Source organism: Ischnura elegans, chromosome 4 (genome assembly GCF_921293095.1).
Source record: "Ischnura elegans chromosome 4, ioIscEleg1.1, whole genome shotgun sequence".
Taxonomy (NCBI): domain Eukaryota; kingdom Metazoa; phylum Arthropoda; class Insecta; order Odonata; family Coenagrionidae; genus Ischnura; species Ischnura elegans.
In genome coordinates, this window is record NC_060249.1 from 93,781,701 (window position 1) to 93,799,446 (window position 17,746).

General features: G+C 37.7%; 1 protein-coding gene across 1 annotated transcript; it reads left to right on the forward strand.

Annotated features, from left to right (window-relative positions):
• Window positions 1-4,757: 4,757 nt before the first annotated feature.
• On the forward strand, window positions 4,758-16,163 carry LOC124157797 (mite allergen Eur m 3-like). Its single transcript, XM_046532816.1, has 7 exons — window positions 4,758-4,860; window positions 6,634-6,746; window positions 7,873-7,958; window positions 10,839-10,980; window positions 12,756-12,869; window positions 14,095-14,247; window positions 15,907-16,163. The coding sequence occupies exons 1-7, from the start codon at window positions 4,809-4,811 to the stop codon at window positions 16,051-16,053; spliced, it is 807 nt and encodes a 268-aa protein (XP_046388772.1). The 5' UTR covers window positions 4,758-4,808; the 3' UTR covers window positions 16,054-16,163.
• Window positions 16,164-17,746: the final 1,583 nt, after the last annotated feature.

The window sequence follows — 17,746 nt, forward strand, 5'->3', positions numbered from 1 at the left end:
TGGGGATTACCTTTGGTACTTCACCGAGAAGTTCAGCAAGCGATTCATCGCAGAAAAAGCTACACAAGAGGTTTCAAGGAAAAAAGGGAAAGAAAATGTATACCAATTCCAGTTGACAAGTGAACCCTGTATAATCACGCTGTAGTAAATACAAACAATTTCATCACGATGAAGTGAACAGTAAATACAAACAATTTTATGATGTGACACAGTGTTTCATTGATTTCCCTGTATGCCGTATAGGGTTATTAGACTAAATATTGAATACATATTGCTTGGAAACTATGGGTGATACAAAAAAACTAAGGCCAGGTTTGTATGTGGCACATCAAAATCTATAAAGATCAGCTATTAAAATAAAAAAGTTTTCAAACAAATTTTTTTTGTTGGCCTGTGTAATGTTTCGCACCGGAGGGACCACGTGCTTCGCCTTCAAACAGTTTAGTTTCGACCCACACACCGAATGCGAAGTTTGGTTGAATGATGTAGAGGTTCCGCCTACCGCCATTAGATGCATGGGGAACTCATATTTTTACCACGAAGAGGAGGACGTGAACGAAAACAGGCCATTCGATTTTTAAGCTCAATGTTTTAACCTCTCCACGCGTATTTCAAACGTAATGGATCGAAACTATTCCCTCTCATCTCCCTCCACTCAACCTTCGGGATCGAAACTTAACTATAAGCAGCGGAGTTTCGATTAATTTAGTTTCGTTCACGGAAATAAAGTTTCGTCCCGGGTCGAAACTAAACTCCTTGGTGATTTTAATTTCCTTCGGGAACGAAACTAAATTCAGGCCTCGTATTTTTGTTTCCCGATGGGTCGTAACGAAACATTTTTGTTTCGTTTCACTTGCCATCCCTGATTTCCCACAAACTAATATTTCAACACTCACATAAATCATCTGTTTTTCACCCATATTTGCCTGTTCCAAGTATCAAATTCGAGGCCTAACTCTGCCGTTCTTACCTTCCACTCTTTAATTCAACTATTTTCTTCATCACACCATCTTGTCTCATGATTTGGCCGGTATTCATCTTTAAGTTTTAAAGAAAACTCCTCCACGAATGTGAATTATGTCACATTACTAGGATTTTCGATCCTTTAACCTCTTCAGTCCTAGAGTATCATGTATAATACATATGCTTTTTTTAATCATTTCCTTATCTCAGGGTCTCTAAGTACTGAGCGCTGCTTGTATCGTAATCTATACCTTCTGTGTTTCAACTTACTAAGCTGTTTTCAATCTCTCCTTTGAATTTCAGGCGTAGTTAATGACGAAATATAATAGTTTTGTTGTCATCCTACAATGAGTGGCATTAAGAAAGGGTATTTCCATTTATTGATACTATATTATTATATATTGATATTAATTCAGTAATATGACCTTATATAACATCAATATTCTGCATGCATGCAATTTTTTTGTTGCATAAAACCCTTTTCTTGTAATTGTTACATTATTTTTACGTATCATGGGTGATAAAAGGTGTTACTATCACTACGATACCAATTTTTAAGCGGATTTATATTTTTGAATTCAATTTCTCTAGAAAAATTAGTCAAACAAATTTTATTCGGAAAATGGATTATCACGTCTGAAGAGGTTAAATCCATAAGGGGTCCTCTTATTTATCTCAACAAAGAAAAAAGTATGGTACCTGAAATTATTTAGCACAGCAAGAATTTTTGCATTACAACTTCATTAAAAGTCAATTAATTCCTCTGAACAGCAAGGAATATACTAGAAAACAAAGCTTTAGACGCGTGGTTTGTTTTTTGACCAACTGCAAATGCTCTCAATGATTTTAAAATACCTTCCAGCGTAAATTTAAGGTAAATTTTTAGCGGTAACCCAAAAATTTTCTTAACTTCCTGCACAAGATATTCTCTCAATCTTGAAAATTGAAATAATGAAGTGCTAAGTCACTTTGAGATTTCTTAACGCAGTTTCTGACGAAGGTGAAATGTTCTCCGTGAAACATAAGTGACTATAGATTAAGCACTGTTATTTTTTTTAAGCTGTTGTAAATTAGTGGGAAACCACAGGTGTCTCGCGAGCAGAGGGGATGGCGTCCTTATGCCTCAATGTTAGGATTTCATGCATCTTAGGGGCGAGGGCTGGAGGTTGAATTTCCCACGTCCTCACCATGGAAACCTCCCTTGCTCCTTAGTGCATCTGCGTATACAATGTGAATGGCGGGGGATTTTGCAGCCAGCTGGGCTTGAAGAAAAAGGCACTACGCAAAGGCACTACTCTCGAAACGGAACATTTTTTTCGTTTCACTTTCCATCCCTGGTTTCTCGTCATCATTTTCCGCCATGTCTCGAGGGATGAAAATTCCATCCCTTTATCCCCCACTTCCCTTTTTCCGTCGCTGAAATCATCGCTGGTACCGTCCTTCAGCCAATCAGAACACACGGCCGCTAACAGCTATTGTAATGCTAGGCTTGTCTTTTGATCGAATGACAGTTATAAATACGTAGAGTGACGTAATGAATGATGGAAGGTGGGAATGAAGGTGTGATTCAGAAAATCATGGGTCGAGTGATCATTCTTTTGGTCCCTGAAAATCTATCGCTTGAGCTATCATTCTATGGACGGAAAAAATGATCAGGCTTAATTAAAGGTCTTCTTGATGTATATTACCCGGAGCATTTGTGATTCACTTCTGCATGTGTCCACCATCCCAATTGAAATTCCCACCTTGATTTACAATATATTCCCGGAGTATTCCCTTTCAATATGCCCGTAAATTCTATTCTTTTCCACCCCCTTCCTCGCTCACTTAGCAATATCCCCTCAAACACCGTTTTCAACATGCATTACCTGCTTAGCACAAGGATCGTTCAATAAGTAATGCCCCACATTTTTTAAAAAAGCCATTGATATGCATAGATCAATATTTTTGTCGGTGCTTCACGTTTGATGTTTTTTCTCTGCGCTGGTGAAGTTTGTGCTGTTGAAAAAGTTGAAGGTGAACCCTTTTATATCGTCAAAACGGTATCTACATACCACTCACGTTAAAAGCGGGCTGTTATTGAATATTCTGGTGGGCAGAAGAAGAAACCGTGGTGGACATTCATAAACGTTTGTGTGCAGTATAGGTGCAGTTTGAGGATGGTGCAGTTGGTAGGAGTACAGTTGGGTGATGGGTAAAGAAAGTTGCATCCTCAGGAGATGCTGAAACAGAGCGCTCGGCAACGCTATGCCTACAAGACAAGAGCTTTTACCACCAGAGAAAATTCTGACTCTTAAAAATAAATATGTTCTGAGAAAAATAAATAAATGTATTTCGGCATCTGTGGCGGCGGGGACAAGTCCTCGCCTGCCATACCGAGGGCCGCGGGTTCAAATCCCACATGGATAGGTTGCCCCTTCCAGGACATGAGTGTGTATGATCGTCTGTTGTTGATTGTTTCAACTCCCGATGTAAAAGACCTCATTGTGCTCTTTTCGGGGGTAACTGAAATGCACAAATAAAAAAAAATAAAAAATGGGCATTACTTATTGATTCTCATGGGTACTTGCTCCAACCATACCCCGTATTTCATCTAGCAATTTTCTGTCTTCACTCACCATGTCTAGCACTTCGTTCTTACTTTTTCTCTCAGTCCACTTTAAATTATCCTATCCCCTGCACACCCTCATCTCGAACTCCTCCGGTCTCTTCTCCTCCTCCTCCCTCAGCATCCACCTTTCCACGTCGCATAGCGCTACACCACAGGCTCAACACTAGCCGTTCTTAACACTCTATCAATACGGTCATCATGTGAGCTATTTACTTTTCATAAGAACTCATTCTGGTAACTCATTTCTCTTCTTGAAAACTTTGCTGCTGTGATCGTTTTCCTAAAACATAATTCTCGATACATAAACTTCAGTTATAGAGAAAGAAATGCGACGTATTACGCATGCATTCACTAATTTCCTCGATAATATCCAGTATGTGTCTGAAATAGCAACCATGATAGTCACATTTACATGACATCTGTTCCATTGTAAAAGTAAAGTCACGAAAGGAACTCGTGCCATCCATTTATATTACATGTAGATCAAAATTGCCCAATATCATAAAAAATGTTAAAAAATCAACCCTACCTCTCAAAGATGTTACTTGTGGATTTTTAGTCTTGAGAAATGGCTCGAAACGAGTGAGTGGGCTGACCACTGCTTTTCCGACAATTTGATTGAACTGCACGTCGAGATGCGCATGGGTAAGGTGAAAAAAATTGACTGCTGTTTGGTCGAACGGTTCCTATATTTCTAGAATTCTCGTCAGATTACTAGCATTGAATATGTTGTGTTCCTGTGTTAAGATTTTGGTACGGATGATGATGATGTAATGGAATAAATTTGCAGCTCAGGAACAAAAGCCACAGGTTTTTTCAACTAGTTAGTCCTCTTGAGGTATTTTGGGTTCTGCTCGCTTTCTTGCTAATAGTCTCTTTTTTTCTTCCTGGTTCCGGTGATTGTGCGGAGATATGCCTGTGTAACCAACAGATATCCGGCTAATCGCTGTCAATGGTGGAGGTGAGATGAACTGGCCATGAGGATCTAGGTGTTTTCGATGTACCCGTATCACATTACCTTTGGTGCAGAGATAAATGAAAGTAACCTTGTCATTGATCATGAAAACGATAACCGATGATTGTGATGATTGGACGACTTTTATCTTATCAAATAAGGTGTCATCCACGTGATATCCCAATGTGTTCATCATAGGTGTTGTACCACGTGATGGCGTGGGATCCAGCATTATAAAAAGGAAAATCCCGACTATTTTGTCGGACATCACTGATCGTCATGGCCAAGTTAGCTGCTCTTATTGTTTTCCTTGTACTCGGGACGGCATTAGGTGAGTTTTATTTCTCTTGTAGCTTGGTTTACTTTTCGACTTTCTTGGAAAAAAATATTTTGAAATTAATTTGAAGAAATGTAAAGCGCTGGAATAGTACCAGGTCCAGGCTCTATTTTTCCAAGAAACTTTGCGAATTTCGTAAAAAAAGTGAAATAAATGTTTAAATGTTTATCTTTCTTTGAAACGCTGAAATAGTACCAGATGGGGTGTATCCGTTTTCATTGATATAATCGATTGAGAATATTCACGGTAATTGTCTTGGGCAAGATTCATCGATTATGCGAAAAAGCGCAAATGGAGGTAAGCATATGCGAAGAAAGTGCACGAGGTACGCCCTCCAGATGGCACAAGGTAGCTCAGATACATTCTCTCTCACATAAAAAGTTACCATTGACGAAGCTACATTTTTGCTGATTGTGATTAAGCCTAATTATACTGATAAGACTGTGAATACATTTAAAAAGTTAACATCGATGAAGCTAAACTCATGTTAATTTTAAACACGCCTAAATGCTTAACAATATTTATTATTGAATAATTTAGCCAGCCGAAAGGCTGAATAAAGTGCGATAGGAATCAGAAATTATTATTATTAATTCAGCAATTAATTATTAATCAAAAATTAATGCAAGTATTAATTGTTGAAATGCTCAAAGGCGTAACCGCAAACAATATGCACCTTTGATTTTCTTTGCGTGTAACAGTCCTTATTTCTACGGAAAATAGAGGCTAGATTCCTTTTGTAACTGCGCCCTATTTTCGCGACACCGATTCCTCGGGACCGGCAACCGAACACGCACCTTTCCCGCCTTCCGCCCCCATATTCCTTCCCTTCTTTATTTTGTCGATGTCCTCACCTACCCATCACTTAACCCTGTGTCAGTGTGAAGATCATATACTCCCAGCGTTGAAAAGGACCTCTTGAAGGCCAAAATAGAGCTATCCGCGGAAACACTCGTCCTAATTTACATCTCGACCTATTCTTTAGAGCTCAGTCTCCCAAAAAGGTTTTGCCACTGTGAGTGTCTTTGTGTATGTGTGTGTAAGTATAAAGTTTTTCGACTGTGAGGCGGTATTTGGTCCCTTGCGGACACTTGCTCCATCCCCGCAAACTAATACTGTGAAACCCCGGTCTGTGCAAAACGGACGAGTGTCACACGTTACAATTTTTTGAGCAGTGGCTTAATAAGCATGACTTCGCAAGCGCTACCGAGTGAACTTGTGATGTCAACATATTGGTTGGCAAACTCCATTCTGATGTTCGCTCTGAGCATGGTGCTGTGATTGGCTTACACGCCTGACCGGCAAACGGGCTTGAATTCCGGCTAATCCATATATTTTTTGATGGCGAACTTCACCCTTGGTGTAAATAACACTTCATTATACTATTAACGGAATTTTGGCATTCCAAGCTTAAAAATTTCTTTTTACCATTACAAAATTTTTACGAGTCTCACTCTAGTAGTCTAAAATACGACTTTCCAATGTATTTTCAATGATGATCCATCATTTTACCTCGCTCTTCACCTGATTTATTAATTGCCAGTGGAATCAAGGAACCTGGATAACGTTGTGTGCTGCGCAGTAGCCTCGAAAGCCAAAAGTCCGTGATTCGATTCCCATGGTAATTAGAGTAAATTTTACCGTCGTTATTATACCTCGTACTGTATCCATTATGGTGATGAATTTCGTCATTTGCATGCTCAGGATTCGCCTTTATGACGTTAGCACAAACAAGTGTTTTGATTCTTATTTAATTATCAATTCCAGGCTCTGTCCCGAGGAAGCCAAAAGGTGTGGGAGCGGCTGATAAACTGCCTGGATATCCTGATCCATACATTATTGGTGGAAACGTCGTTGAAGGCAGGAAATATCCAGGACAGGTAATATTTCAAATTTACTAATGTATCTGAAGTTTTGTTGATCACTTCCAAAATTTACTCTGGAATCGACAGCTATGAGGACAACGGCTAACTTGGTCGTTTTGATATTCTTACTTTACTGACTTACTTTGAATTATTTACCAATATTTATTTTTTTTACTTATTGCGTGGAGACTATTTCCGTAAAATTTCCCGTACGTTAAGATATCACTGAAATATCTCGAACTCATCAAAATTATTGTTTATTCTCCCAGCTGTGACACCTTGAGTTAGCAATCATTGGGTTTTGTTTTTACTGATTGATTAGATATTATCATGTAGTTGGCGCGGATGATTTTCTAATGTCATTGTTATTTTGGTACAAATTTCATGATGGGTGAAATAAATCGCTCTCCGCCAAGTTCCACGTTTTGTTTAGTAAAATAATGTGAAATTGGTCCATTGGCTTTTGTCTTGGCTATTATTTGAACTCTCACTTCATATACCTTCTCATTATGACTTTATTGGGGTAAAATTACGGTTATATTAAAAATATTGAAATAATGCACGATCGGTAGCGATGGATTAAAGTGCCTGAGTTACTTGATGATTTCGAAGCGAAATGATTTACAAAAAAGACACGGCTCCAATGGTGACATCTGTGTTGCTGTTTCAAAGGCCACTTGTATAGTTATGCTAACGGATTTTTGCTTTTTCATTTTGTTGATTTCCCTATGGTTTTCTTAGGCAATCTTCATCGTTAGATGTATCGCAGTGAAATACTTGTTCTGATTAATGGAAATCAATTAGATATGGTCATATTTAATTCCAAGTATAATTTTAAAGACTGTCGAGAACACATCTGTTTGTTACATTGCTGAAAAGCTGTGGATTCTTAAATGGAGCCTGTAATGTGACATTTATCGGTATACGTTATTCATGTTAACCTATATTTTATTTTTATGCCTGTTTATATAGTAGTGAATCATAAAATTGCAATAAATATATTAAAATAAACAAAACATGTCGTTATTCGTTGAATTACGTTAGTTACATGGATTACTTATATTTCCATATTATTTACGACTCACTGTTCCAGTTTGACTTATTAGAATAATAATATATATTTATTTCTTCCTGTCTACAGATTTCCCTTCAGGTTTATGGTTCCCACAACTGCGGTGGATCGATTGTGAACGAGAATTACATCCTCACCGCGGCACATTGCTCTCAGTAAGTTTTAGGTTATATCGAAGTATTTTTCTTGTAATTACCGTTGCTTTCTTTACTTAAGGCACTATCGTTTTCGATAATGTGTGGACACCAACCTGTCCCATTTTACTTATGGGGCCAGATCGGTGAAAACTTGGAAGGTTGGCACATGAAGCAACCTGAATCCATTGCCTTTACGGCGACTGAGGACGCGGATGCGACAGAGGTAGCTAGACAACAGTCAAAACTCCAGGGGAAAAATCCCTAGCGGATGAAATGCACTGATTATGAGGAAACTCATGTCCGCGCGCACCTTGTTCCGACGGAGTGTTTTCTTTCTGACTCCATGACGAGACGAGGTTTTTCCTCCATTAGATGTATATTTGGACTCGCCGTTTACAGTTATTTAAGACGAAATTTCTTGGTCGAATGGGTTTATTCCATGCGCGTTAGATGCGGCGAGGGACATTTTATTTGGGCGTTCGCGCCAAGAGGGAAGAGTAGGGATGGAAGATTGGAGAGAGTAACCTGTCGTCAGCATTAGCTTGCTCTTGACGAAAGGCGACTTGGACCACGGTTTAACGTCCCATCCAACGGACGGAATTGCAATCAAATTGCCCTCCATAAAGTCTCAATTAGGGAACTTCTGGGAAAAACTCTTTCTCTGCCGAGATTTGAACCCGAGCCGGCGGGATGTGAGGCCAGCACTTAAGTCAAAACAATAACACAACACCTTTAATTGTTATAGGATACGGTGGGGAACATGATTTAACTGGAAATGGTATAGGAGTGTATCACAGGGAAAATGGCGACGGAATTGTTCAGGATAGTAAATATTAAGCAGTTTATTTCATGCACGGGCCATTACTTTCTTATGCAATTTGATTCATGAATGATTCTACTTACGTGGCTCCAAATTAACTCCTTGGGGATGGCCTAAAATTAACTCCCTAACCCTGTGATTCAATGAGTTAGTTTTTGATCGCTGAGGGTTAGAGATCGCCCCAGACTAAGCTACTGGCATTCACTGGTGTGACATTCACTTATTCAGGGTTGGGTGAGGTATTTCCTTTCCTTGGTCCAACTCGTTCCTCGAGGATTTTTGCGATTTTTCAAAGGCTAAATTCGCAGAAACGGCAATTGATTTTGAATACTGAGTTAATGTTTTAATACGAATCACATTATACAACCATGCAAGTCAATAATTTACCAATCCATTTATCAATTTAAATCTACCAGAAACAATTAAAATATGGAATTCCAGCATGTTCACGAAGGTGTTCAAGTATGTTCCGTAGCTAATATACTTTTGCCGAAGATACTTGATACTTTTGATTTTATATTTGTACACACTCATCATTCAATCAGATAATATCAAAGAGGATGCAGTATATTGTTTCTTAATAGAGTGAAATGAATTACGGGTAGAATAATTGGTTATGCATACATGGTTTTCTATTCATCAACTGAAGCATTCTGTAGAAGAAGAAGTAAAAAAAAAATAAATAAGTAATATAGCTTTCTGAGCCAGTGAACTCTGTCGTGGTGGGCTCAGTCAAAAATGCTTTGCTTCTACGTTTGTGCCAATGCATGTTTATAACTAACCCCTCTGCAGAATTTTTCACGATACATTCGATCTTATGAACTTACTTTTGTTATGTAAAAAACCTTTGTAATAGGGTAGTTTCCTTCATCAAAGAATATAAGTATATAATCTAGCGTATATATCTATATATAAGTATATACCTAGTGTATATAATCTTTGTTACCAATGCATGCACGAGGCACAGAGCTCAGGGAAACAGCACCTAATAATCACCTATAAAAATTGCCTATGGTCGGAAAGTTTCATTCTTTTGATAAGGTGTTAATAATCCTTATTTAAGCCAAGCGCTACCTGCTAGCAGGGTACTCTGCTACCTGCTAGCAGCCTGCATCGCAGCGGCGCACATATGCTCGACCCAAGGTTACCTGACACGGCGACAGCGGGAACCAGAATGACGTCACACGGACTTTTCCCAGCATTCAGACTTAGCCGTCGCGTTTTCGCGCGCTTGAAAATTTTCACTTTTCATTTAATAGCGAAAAATAGATATCGTTATTTAAAAATCTAAAAGCGTAAAATACATACTTCAGGAGTAATAATCTTTCGATTTAGGTAATAAAAAAATATTAAACCACCCCATTCCACATAAATTTAATACTGTACGACTGAGGTGCGACGCGACGTGGGACTTTAGCATCTGGTACTGCAAATGCTAGTGAAAATTTGCAAGATGCAAATATACCAGATGATGGCGTGCAAATTAGAAACATAGGTCGTATATTATAAAATTTAGATGGAATTTCAGAGTAAAAAAAAATTTCATAATGTTTTGTCGATTCCATGAAGTTACGCCAGAAAATACGAATTATAACTTAATTTTGATAGAGTATTGTTGAATATAATAAACAATCGTTTTAACTTCCATAAGCTACCTTTTAGCACAGTTTATTGATCGGAATTGGAAAAACCTCAGTCTCTTCTATAATAATAATTATAATAATGTCGTTTATTTTCGTAGGCACTGGGGCCCATGAGAAAATAAAAGTACAGCTTTCTACATTTCCATCTTGGTAGATAAATAGAAGTAAAAAAGTAAATAAATATAATTATAGCCAAATGCAACCAGTGCAGATCGCCAAGAGCATCGAGCTCTCTCCTAGATATTATCTGTGTTGATGACCTTAATAAAATTACATCCTCTGGTCAAACACTGGATCCACCACTCTCATGCCACGACCAAGTCTTTGTTACTTACAAAATGTTGATTCCATCATTTACGCCAAAAATTATTACCTTCAGAGACTTCAAAAATTTATCTATACAGCATAATGTATGTCATTTTCTCTCGTTTTTAGGGATAGCGCCGACACCTTGACTGTTGTGTCAGGTACGAACAATCTGAAGAATGGGGGCACTGTCCACAAAGTGACGGAGATCCACTTCCACGAGGATTACAACCCAGAAGACTCTTGGCACAATGACGTTTCAGTGATGAGGGTAAGTGTCTCTGAAAAGAGATGATTTTTTATATCACTTAATTCCTTCCATAAGAATCTCCCTTCATTTCTGCTCTCGGTTTTAGCATGAAAACTATTAGCTCTTACCAGCAGTTCAGCTTTTGAACTCAAGATAACGTGAGGTGCCATTTCCAACATAGTAGGACCATGGAATTGATTTAGATGAATCTTATGACCGTTAAGTTTACGTATATCTCCTTCTCTGTCTTTTTTCATTGAATGTTACTGGTTTGAAGCTTACTCTATTATTTTAAATTTTAAAAATATACAGGGTGTTTCAGTAGAAATGTGAAATACTTCAGGAGGTGGTAGAAGTGACAGTTTTAAGCATTTTTGTCCATAAGCATGGCGTCACAACTCCTTAGTGCACTCATTTTGGATGCAATTTGCAGTTATCATGAAAACAGTTTTTAAATTTTTTTTTAACAGTCAATCTTAAAATGGGTGAGATTATGGAATCGTTTTGTGGATACTCGCTCGAACCTCTCGGTTAATTAAGCTCAAAAATGAATCGTTTCTGACAATTGAGGGGCTGAGAAGCCGACGGGTACAAGTGATTTTTTCTAAAAAGAATAGTAGAGTAAAGAAATTAATAGACGCAATACAAGGGATACGAGTGAGTCTCTGCAATGTGCTGACATCGAGTGAAAAATCAAATGGACTACTAAACATCTTATTGATCTGGTTAGTTTTCTACACCTAATATCTGTACCTAACTCAGTTTAGAAAACAAAATCACTTGTACCCCTTAGCTTCTCACCCCTTCAATTATAACCGCACATTCTCGTCCAACCTTAATTAGATAATGTCTTAAAAATGCGGAGTATTAAATAAATGCAGGAAAGGCTGAACACCTTAGAAAAATCGTTTTCATGGTAACTGCAAATTGCATTAACAATGTTTGTTTCCATAGCTCAGTTATTAAGGAGTTGCGACTCTTACGATTAAAATTGGATCCCATGGATAAAAAATGCTTCAAATTGCCTCCCCTATCTTCTCCTGAAGTATTTAAGATTCCTCATGATTCACACTGTAAATAGCAGACAAGTATAAAAATTTAATGGGTTCACAAATACACAGTAGATCACTGTCAAAATACGCCGGTATTTTAGATTTGAACATTTGAATCCATTATTTGATGTTTTTCTTTGTATTTGCGGTGCAGGTAAATGTTGATGAGTGTTACCCCTATGTAACCTGAAAACTTCAAGGGTATAGCGTATTTTTTTATAAAATAATACGCCACAGAAAAAGAAAAAAGAACGACCGGTTGAGCTAATGTGATGCGGTCACTCGGATGAAAAAATTCTTTAAGGGAAAGGAACGCTATGAATTGTATAAAACATCTTTGAAATTATACTAAAAGGGTGCTTGTTGATATTTTTATCTTATAGGATCTATTAATAAAAATTTCGTATTTAATTTATGGGTTATTTTGATTTCCACCGAGCGTATTTCATGAAGTTCCGCTACTTTTACACCTTAAAGGTCAGTTGGAACGTTAGGCAATGTTATTTGTTCCTTGAAAAGTTTTTTCCTTTGGATGTTTTGAGAACATTTCAAATGGAGTCAATTGACTCGAGTAATCACTATGATACTTCCTAGTTTCCTGAACTATTACATACACTACAATTGCCTCATTCCATCTCATTTCTACTCTACGCACGTCTTGAAAAATTATCAGCCCAATTCCGGTTTTATAAATTCGTGATGCTCTTGACACCACGTTTTAAAGCGAAGTGTTTATTTTTTCAGGTGGATCCTCCCTTCACGTTTGATGACAATACCGCTCCCGTCAAGCTTCCAGAACAGGACGAAGTTACTCCGATCTGGTCCAACGCTACGGTCATCGGTTGGGGTCGATTGTCTGTAAGTACAAGGAATTTTTTAAAGTGATAACTTACTAGCTGTAAGAGCATTTTAATGAAAACCAACGTATTTTGTAATGAGTATTTTGAATGGTACAGATATTTAGGAGTACTATAGATACGGAAAAATGGTTAATACGAATGTTTGCGAAAAAATGAAATATGAGGTCTACTTAATTATGGAGTGGAATCCTGTAACATGTTCAAGTTACCATTTTCTTCAGAAATGTGAAATTTTAACTTGTAAAAACCTCAAGTAACAGTAAACCACTCGACCAAGTAATTTGTTTCGCAGTGACGCCGTGTGGAGTTGACTAACTCGATTGTTGCGGGCGTTGACGCCTCGTTTTGCGGTTCCCGAAAGACTAATAAAGTATTAAGAAGTTAACCTCACCACGATCTCAGAAAACCATAATTTGGTTGATTTTTTGATAGCTAATGTTATAGAACTCAAATTTTGATGTTGTTTCTGCAACAAACTCGCAAAATTATTGCATTATTTCCGTATAATCAATTTCATAACAGGCTAATTGTGACTCAGACCAAGTGTTGAAGAATATAAGCATTCAAAACTGCCCAACAATCATGGTATCAATTTTAGAGGACTTAAAATATTCTGAGGACAACCGATCTCGTTTGCTACCGGCTAGAATTATGAGAAATTGGTACTCAATTGAGCCCATCTAATGTAATGGAAACGTTAACTGGAGTTATTCCGCTTACAGCTGCTGTGTACTACCACGTACTTCTCTTTCCATTTATCAGATCTATGGTATGGGCAAGTTAAGTCAAAATTCTCTTGCACATTAGGATTTTTGGGATTTGTATGCATGAATCGATTCCAAAATGTGATTCTCGATTTCACCGATTCTCGGGCACGGAATTGGATAAAAGTATTTATTACTATATTAAATCTGAGAATATATTACTATACACTAATTCGTTATTTTTAATAAATATACTCTTCTGGGCTACTTAATTGATTTTGTTATTTTATTATTCCATTAAATTCTTAAATTTTAACGTCAGCAATGCTACTAATAATTTAATATCCCACCTGTAAGTATTAATAATAATCGATGGAATCGAGAATCGTAAATCGATTTGAAAGAATCGAAATTGGAATCAGAATCGAAAAAAAAATGGAATCGACTCATCCCTAATATTTAGGAAACCCTCAGCGAATCAGACGGTAGAAATGCTATTAACTTAACTTCTTTTCTTAGTATGGAGGAGACCTTCCCGACGATTTGTACGAGGTGAATATTTGGATTTGGGACCACGACCAATGCAACGCAGCCTACGAGCCAGACGGCCTTACTGTGTATCCTGAACAGATCTGTGCTGACACACCCGAAGGAAACAAAGGATCTTGCAACGTAAGTCTGGGTGGATCAAAACTGACTTCCCTCGAATATATACAGTTCTCACTTTGCACGTTATTATTCTTGACATCCTGAAGGCACGGTTGTGGCCATTTCGGTCGGCTATATTTTTATAGAATTTACAGTTCTGCATGGAGCCATTTTCGTGGCTTTAACTTACAAAAGAATGCAAAGCACACCTGTTATTTGTCTCATTTATACCTTTTCGATATATTTCGAAGGATGTAGCCCATTTGCTTCTGTATTGTGAAATAAATTAATTTTTTTATACATATTAGTATTACCGGTGGCCTAACTATTGGGAGGGACGAGGGGATAGATACCCCCCCCCCCCCCACAGCCTCAGAGAAATGAAAAAATTATTAAAAACTATTGTCTACTTGACATATAACGACTGCATCTGCTTAAATTTAAAGATCATTTATTAATATCATGGCAGTGAGACGAGTCACTGAATACCGACTGGTGACTAACCACTAACCCCCGGACACCGCGTTGCCTGGGGGGTGGGGTCCGGAGGTAAGTCAATTACGACAATGAATATGACCCAAAGAAATTTCGCACCCACCTTAGGTGTCTCGAGTTTATAAATTTGTTGCCGTAATATTACTCGTTTGTCATTATTGTCTTATCTCTTCGCATACTCATTTTCCGTTCCAGTCCTTCCATCCTAATATGTTAATATTTTTGAATTTCCATCAGATTCCTTCTCTCTATTACTCCATTTGCATGAAAATTATTCTTTAGTTTTGGATCTAAACTATAAGCTGCTTTGTTCATTCACCAATTTACCTGTCCACAACATCCCTTTAGCTTTTGTGCATGTCACGCCCTCCTCACACCTGCCATATCAAGCGGTCTTCTCGTGATTCCTCTGTCACGTATTCGACGACTTTTTAAAAACTATTTGCTACTTTTTTAGATATATACCACCTTCCTCAATTCACTCTCTTTACTATATGGTTTATTTTGCACTTGTTCTATCCAATAATACCATTACTCTACTGACCTCCTGCGTCTACTTTACTCTGTGCCCAACTTAATTTCTAATCTTTCTTCAGGTTACACATTTTTCATTATCCTTAAGCTACCAAATTCCCGGAAGGAGATACACTGCAAACAGTAACTTTGTTTTTAACTCACTAGATAAAATTAAAGTCTTTTTGGTATCAATATTTTAAAAGTAACTTCTTTTTAATGACAGATTTCTAATATTTTTTCCATTTAAGACTTAACGTATTCTTGCAAATAACTGCACACAATTTCTGATTTCCATGTACTACATCTGGACTTCATTTTACCGTGCGTTCTCGGTATCAATTCAAGCTAATTTTCCATAGAAATCCGTTGGCGAACGAGTGACGCAGCGCTTTGAATCAAGTGTTTTAACGTATTTCGTTTTACGTAATTTAAGATCGATTTGGCTACTGATCTTTTAGCGTAAGTAATTTGATATCATAAATCGATCTCATAACGAGCAAGGAGCATATTCTAAACGTTCATCACCTCACCCAAGCTCTAATTTCTATGATTATATCTGAAAATTTGAAACCTTATGACCTTAAAGTCAACCCAACCTTTCCGTACTCGGGTAAAATTCGCTGACTTCTGCCTTTCGAATAATACACGGCATCATTTTTCTATTTTCTCCAGGGAGACTCTGGTGGACCACTGTTCGTGGACAACAAAGTCGTCGGACTGGTGTCTTGGGCAAGAGGCTGCGACACAAAAGGATTTCCCACCGTGTACACACGAGTTTCTGCGTATCGTGACTGGATAGACAACAAAATTAAAGCCTAAAATCAAGGACTAATCGAAGACAGTATGGATGATCAATCTACATATTTTCATTCTTGAAATATTGAAACAGACAATATAGCAATAAAAAATCGCACTTTTTTATAAATTTTTTTATTGAGTTTTCCTTTTTTATCAACAGACTAAAAATATACGCCATTCGAAAAAATCTTAGTCGATGAAAACGATAGTTTCACATTAGGAGTTGGAGAAAATTCAACACTTCGCTGTGGGAATTTTAGCTTAGAGTGAAGATTTTGTTCGTGATTACGTTCATCAAATCCTTAAGAGTTCTGAATTAAAACCCATTAGTAATGGATGTAAAACGTATTTTTGATTGAAAAAAATTTAATCTATTCATGGTGAAGCAAAAACTCATTACTGTTCCACAAACTTTTATTTGCTGTTGACTAGTTTCGACGGCTATAGTGTCATTATCAAGATAAGTGCTGTTTGTCTTGAGAATGACGCTATAGCCGTCGAAACTATTCGGCAGCAAATAAAAATTTGTGGAACAGTATTGGGTTTTTGCTTCACCATAAATATCTCATCGTTCCACCAAGTCACGCCAAAATCAGTAGATTTAATATATATTACAAGATATTTATATATTTAAGATATATTACAAGAAAAACGGAAAAGTAAACCTTGTATTAAAAAATTCTACCTCAGTATCATCTCAGTTGTAGAGTTTTTTTATTGGAGATACAGAAAAATGTTGAAAAGGGTGTATCTTTAATACCCTCGACATGTAAGCATGATAAATTATTTTTGTACAAGTAATTTGCAATGGAAAAGTAGAAAATACGGCAGGCTGGGCGGCTGAAATGTGCCCTCTTGACGGAAATTTGATTTTGACTCAAAATATAAAAACCTAATCACCACTGATCAACCCAACAGCTGTCAAGGAAAATTGGATGAGAGAGGTTCGGTCATCGGGGAATTTCAATATTGGCCTTGTGCACAGAGCCCAGCAATCGCTCTGCCTTTCCGTTGATCTAATGGTGGATTCAAATTTGGCGCTGTTTGATATCTTATCGATGAGATTTCTCGCTTGACCGCTAGAGCTCTCTGACTGGTCGGAGGAACGCGAGTGTTGGACCGTCGCTCTTATGTTAGCGAAGTGATCCGAGCTCTCCTATCGTGATAATGGAGTTTTTGCTCAAAGTTATCACGCGGGCGTCGGTGGCTACGGTGAGACCACTTGGCTCGAGAAACTTCCCTCAATTGCCGAAACCGGCGCAGCAGACGGAACCAACATCTAAGTTCTAGAGGGTGTGTACCTCTTCTCCATAACATTTGTTCAACGTTTGGCACTCATCCTTAGACGTGATAGAGAGAAAGAGGAGTGTGGAAGATGTATGTACTTGAGTTCATAAATGCGCCGCACTCTTTCAGTACGAGTATTCTTATAACCATACGGCACTAAAGTACAAATTAATTTATGCTTTACCCGCTACTATAGTTGGAACTAGGGCTATTCATGTGGATGTGCGTCTTGTTTTTACAAACTGATCAAATTAGTCGAAATATTACGGTTCTATCAGAGATATTCAATTATCCGACGGAGATCGGAAGGTATTTTATATACTCATCTGGTTATTCATGTACTTTTCTGAGTACCTGTGTTCAATCTGAATGCTCGAGTCACTATCTGGGCACTCGACCACTTGCATTCACATCCACTTACTCACCC

Coding starts and splice junctions, on each gene's coding strand:
- LOC124157797 (XM_046532816.1), top strand. CDS start 4,809: ATGGCCAAGTTAGCTGCTCTTATTGTTTTCCTTGTACTCGGGACGGCA. Junction 4,861..6,633: donor TGTACTCGGGACGGCATTAG/GTGAGTTTTATT, acceptor TATCAATTCCAG/GCTCTGTCCCGAGGAAGCCA. Junction 14,248..15,906: donor GAAACAAAGGATCTTGCAAC/GTAAGTCTGGGT, acceptor TATTTTCTCCAG/GGAGACTCTGGTGGACCACT.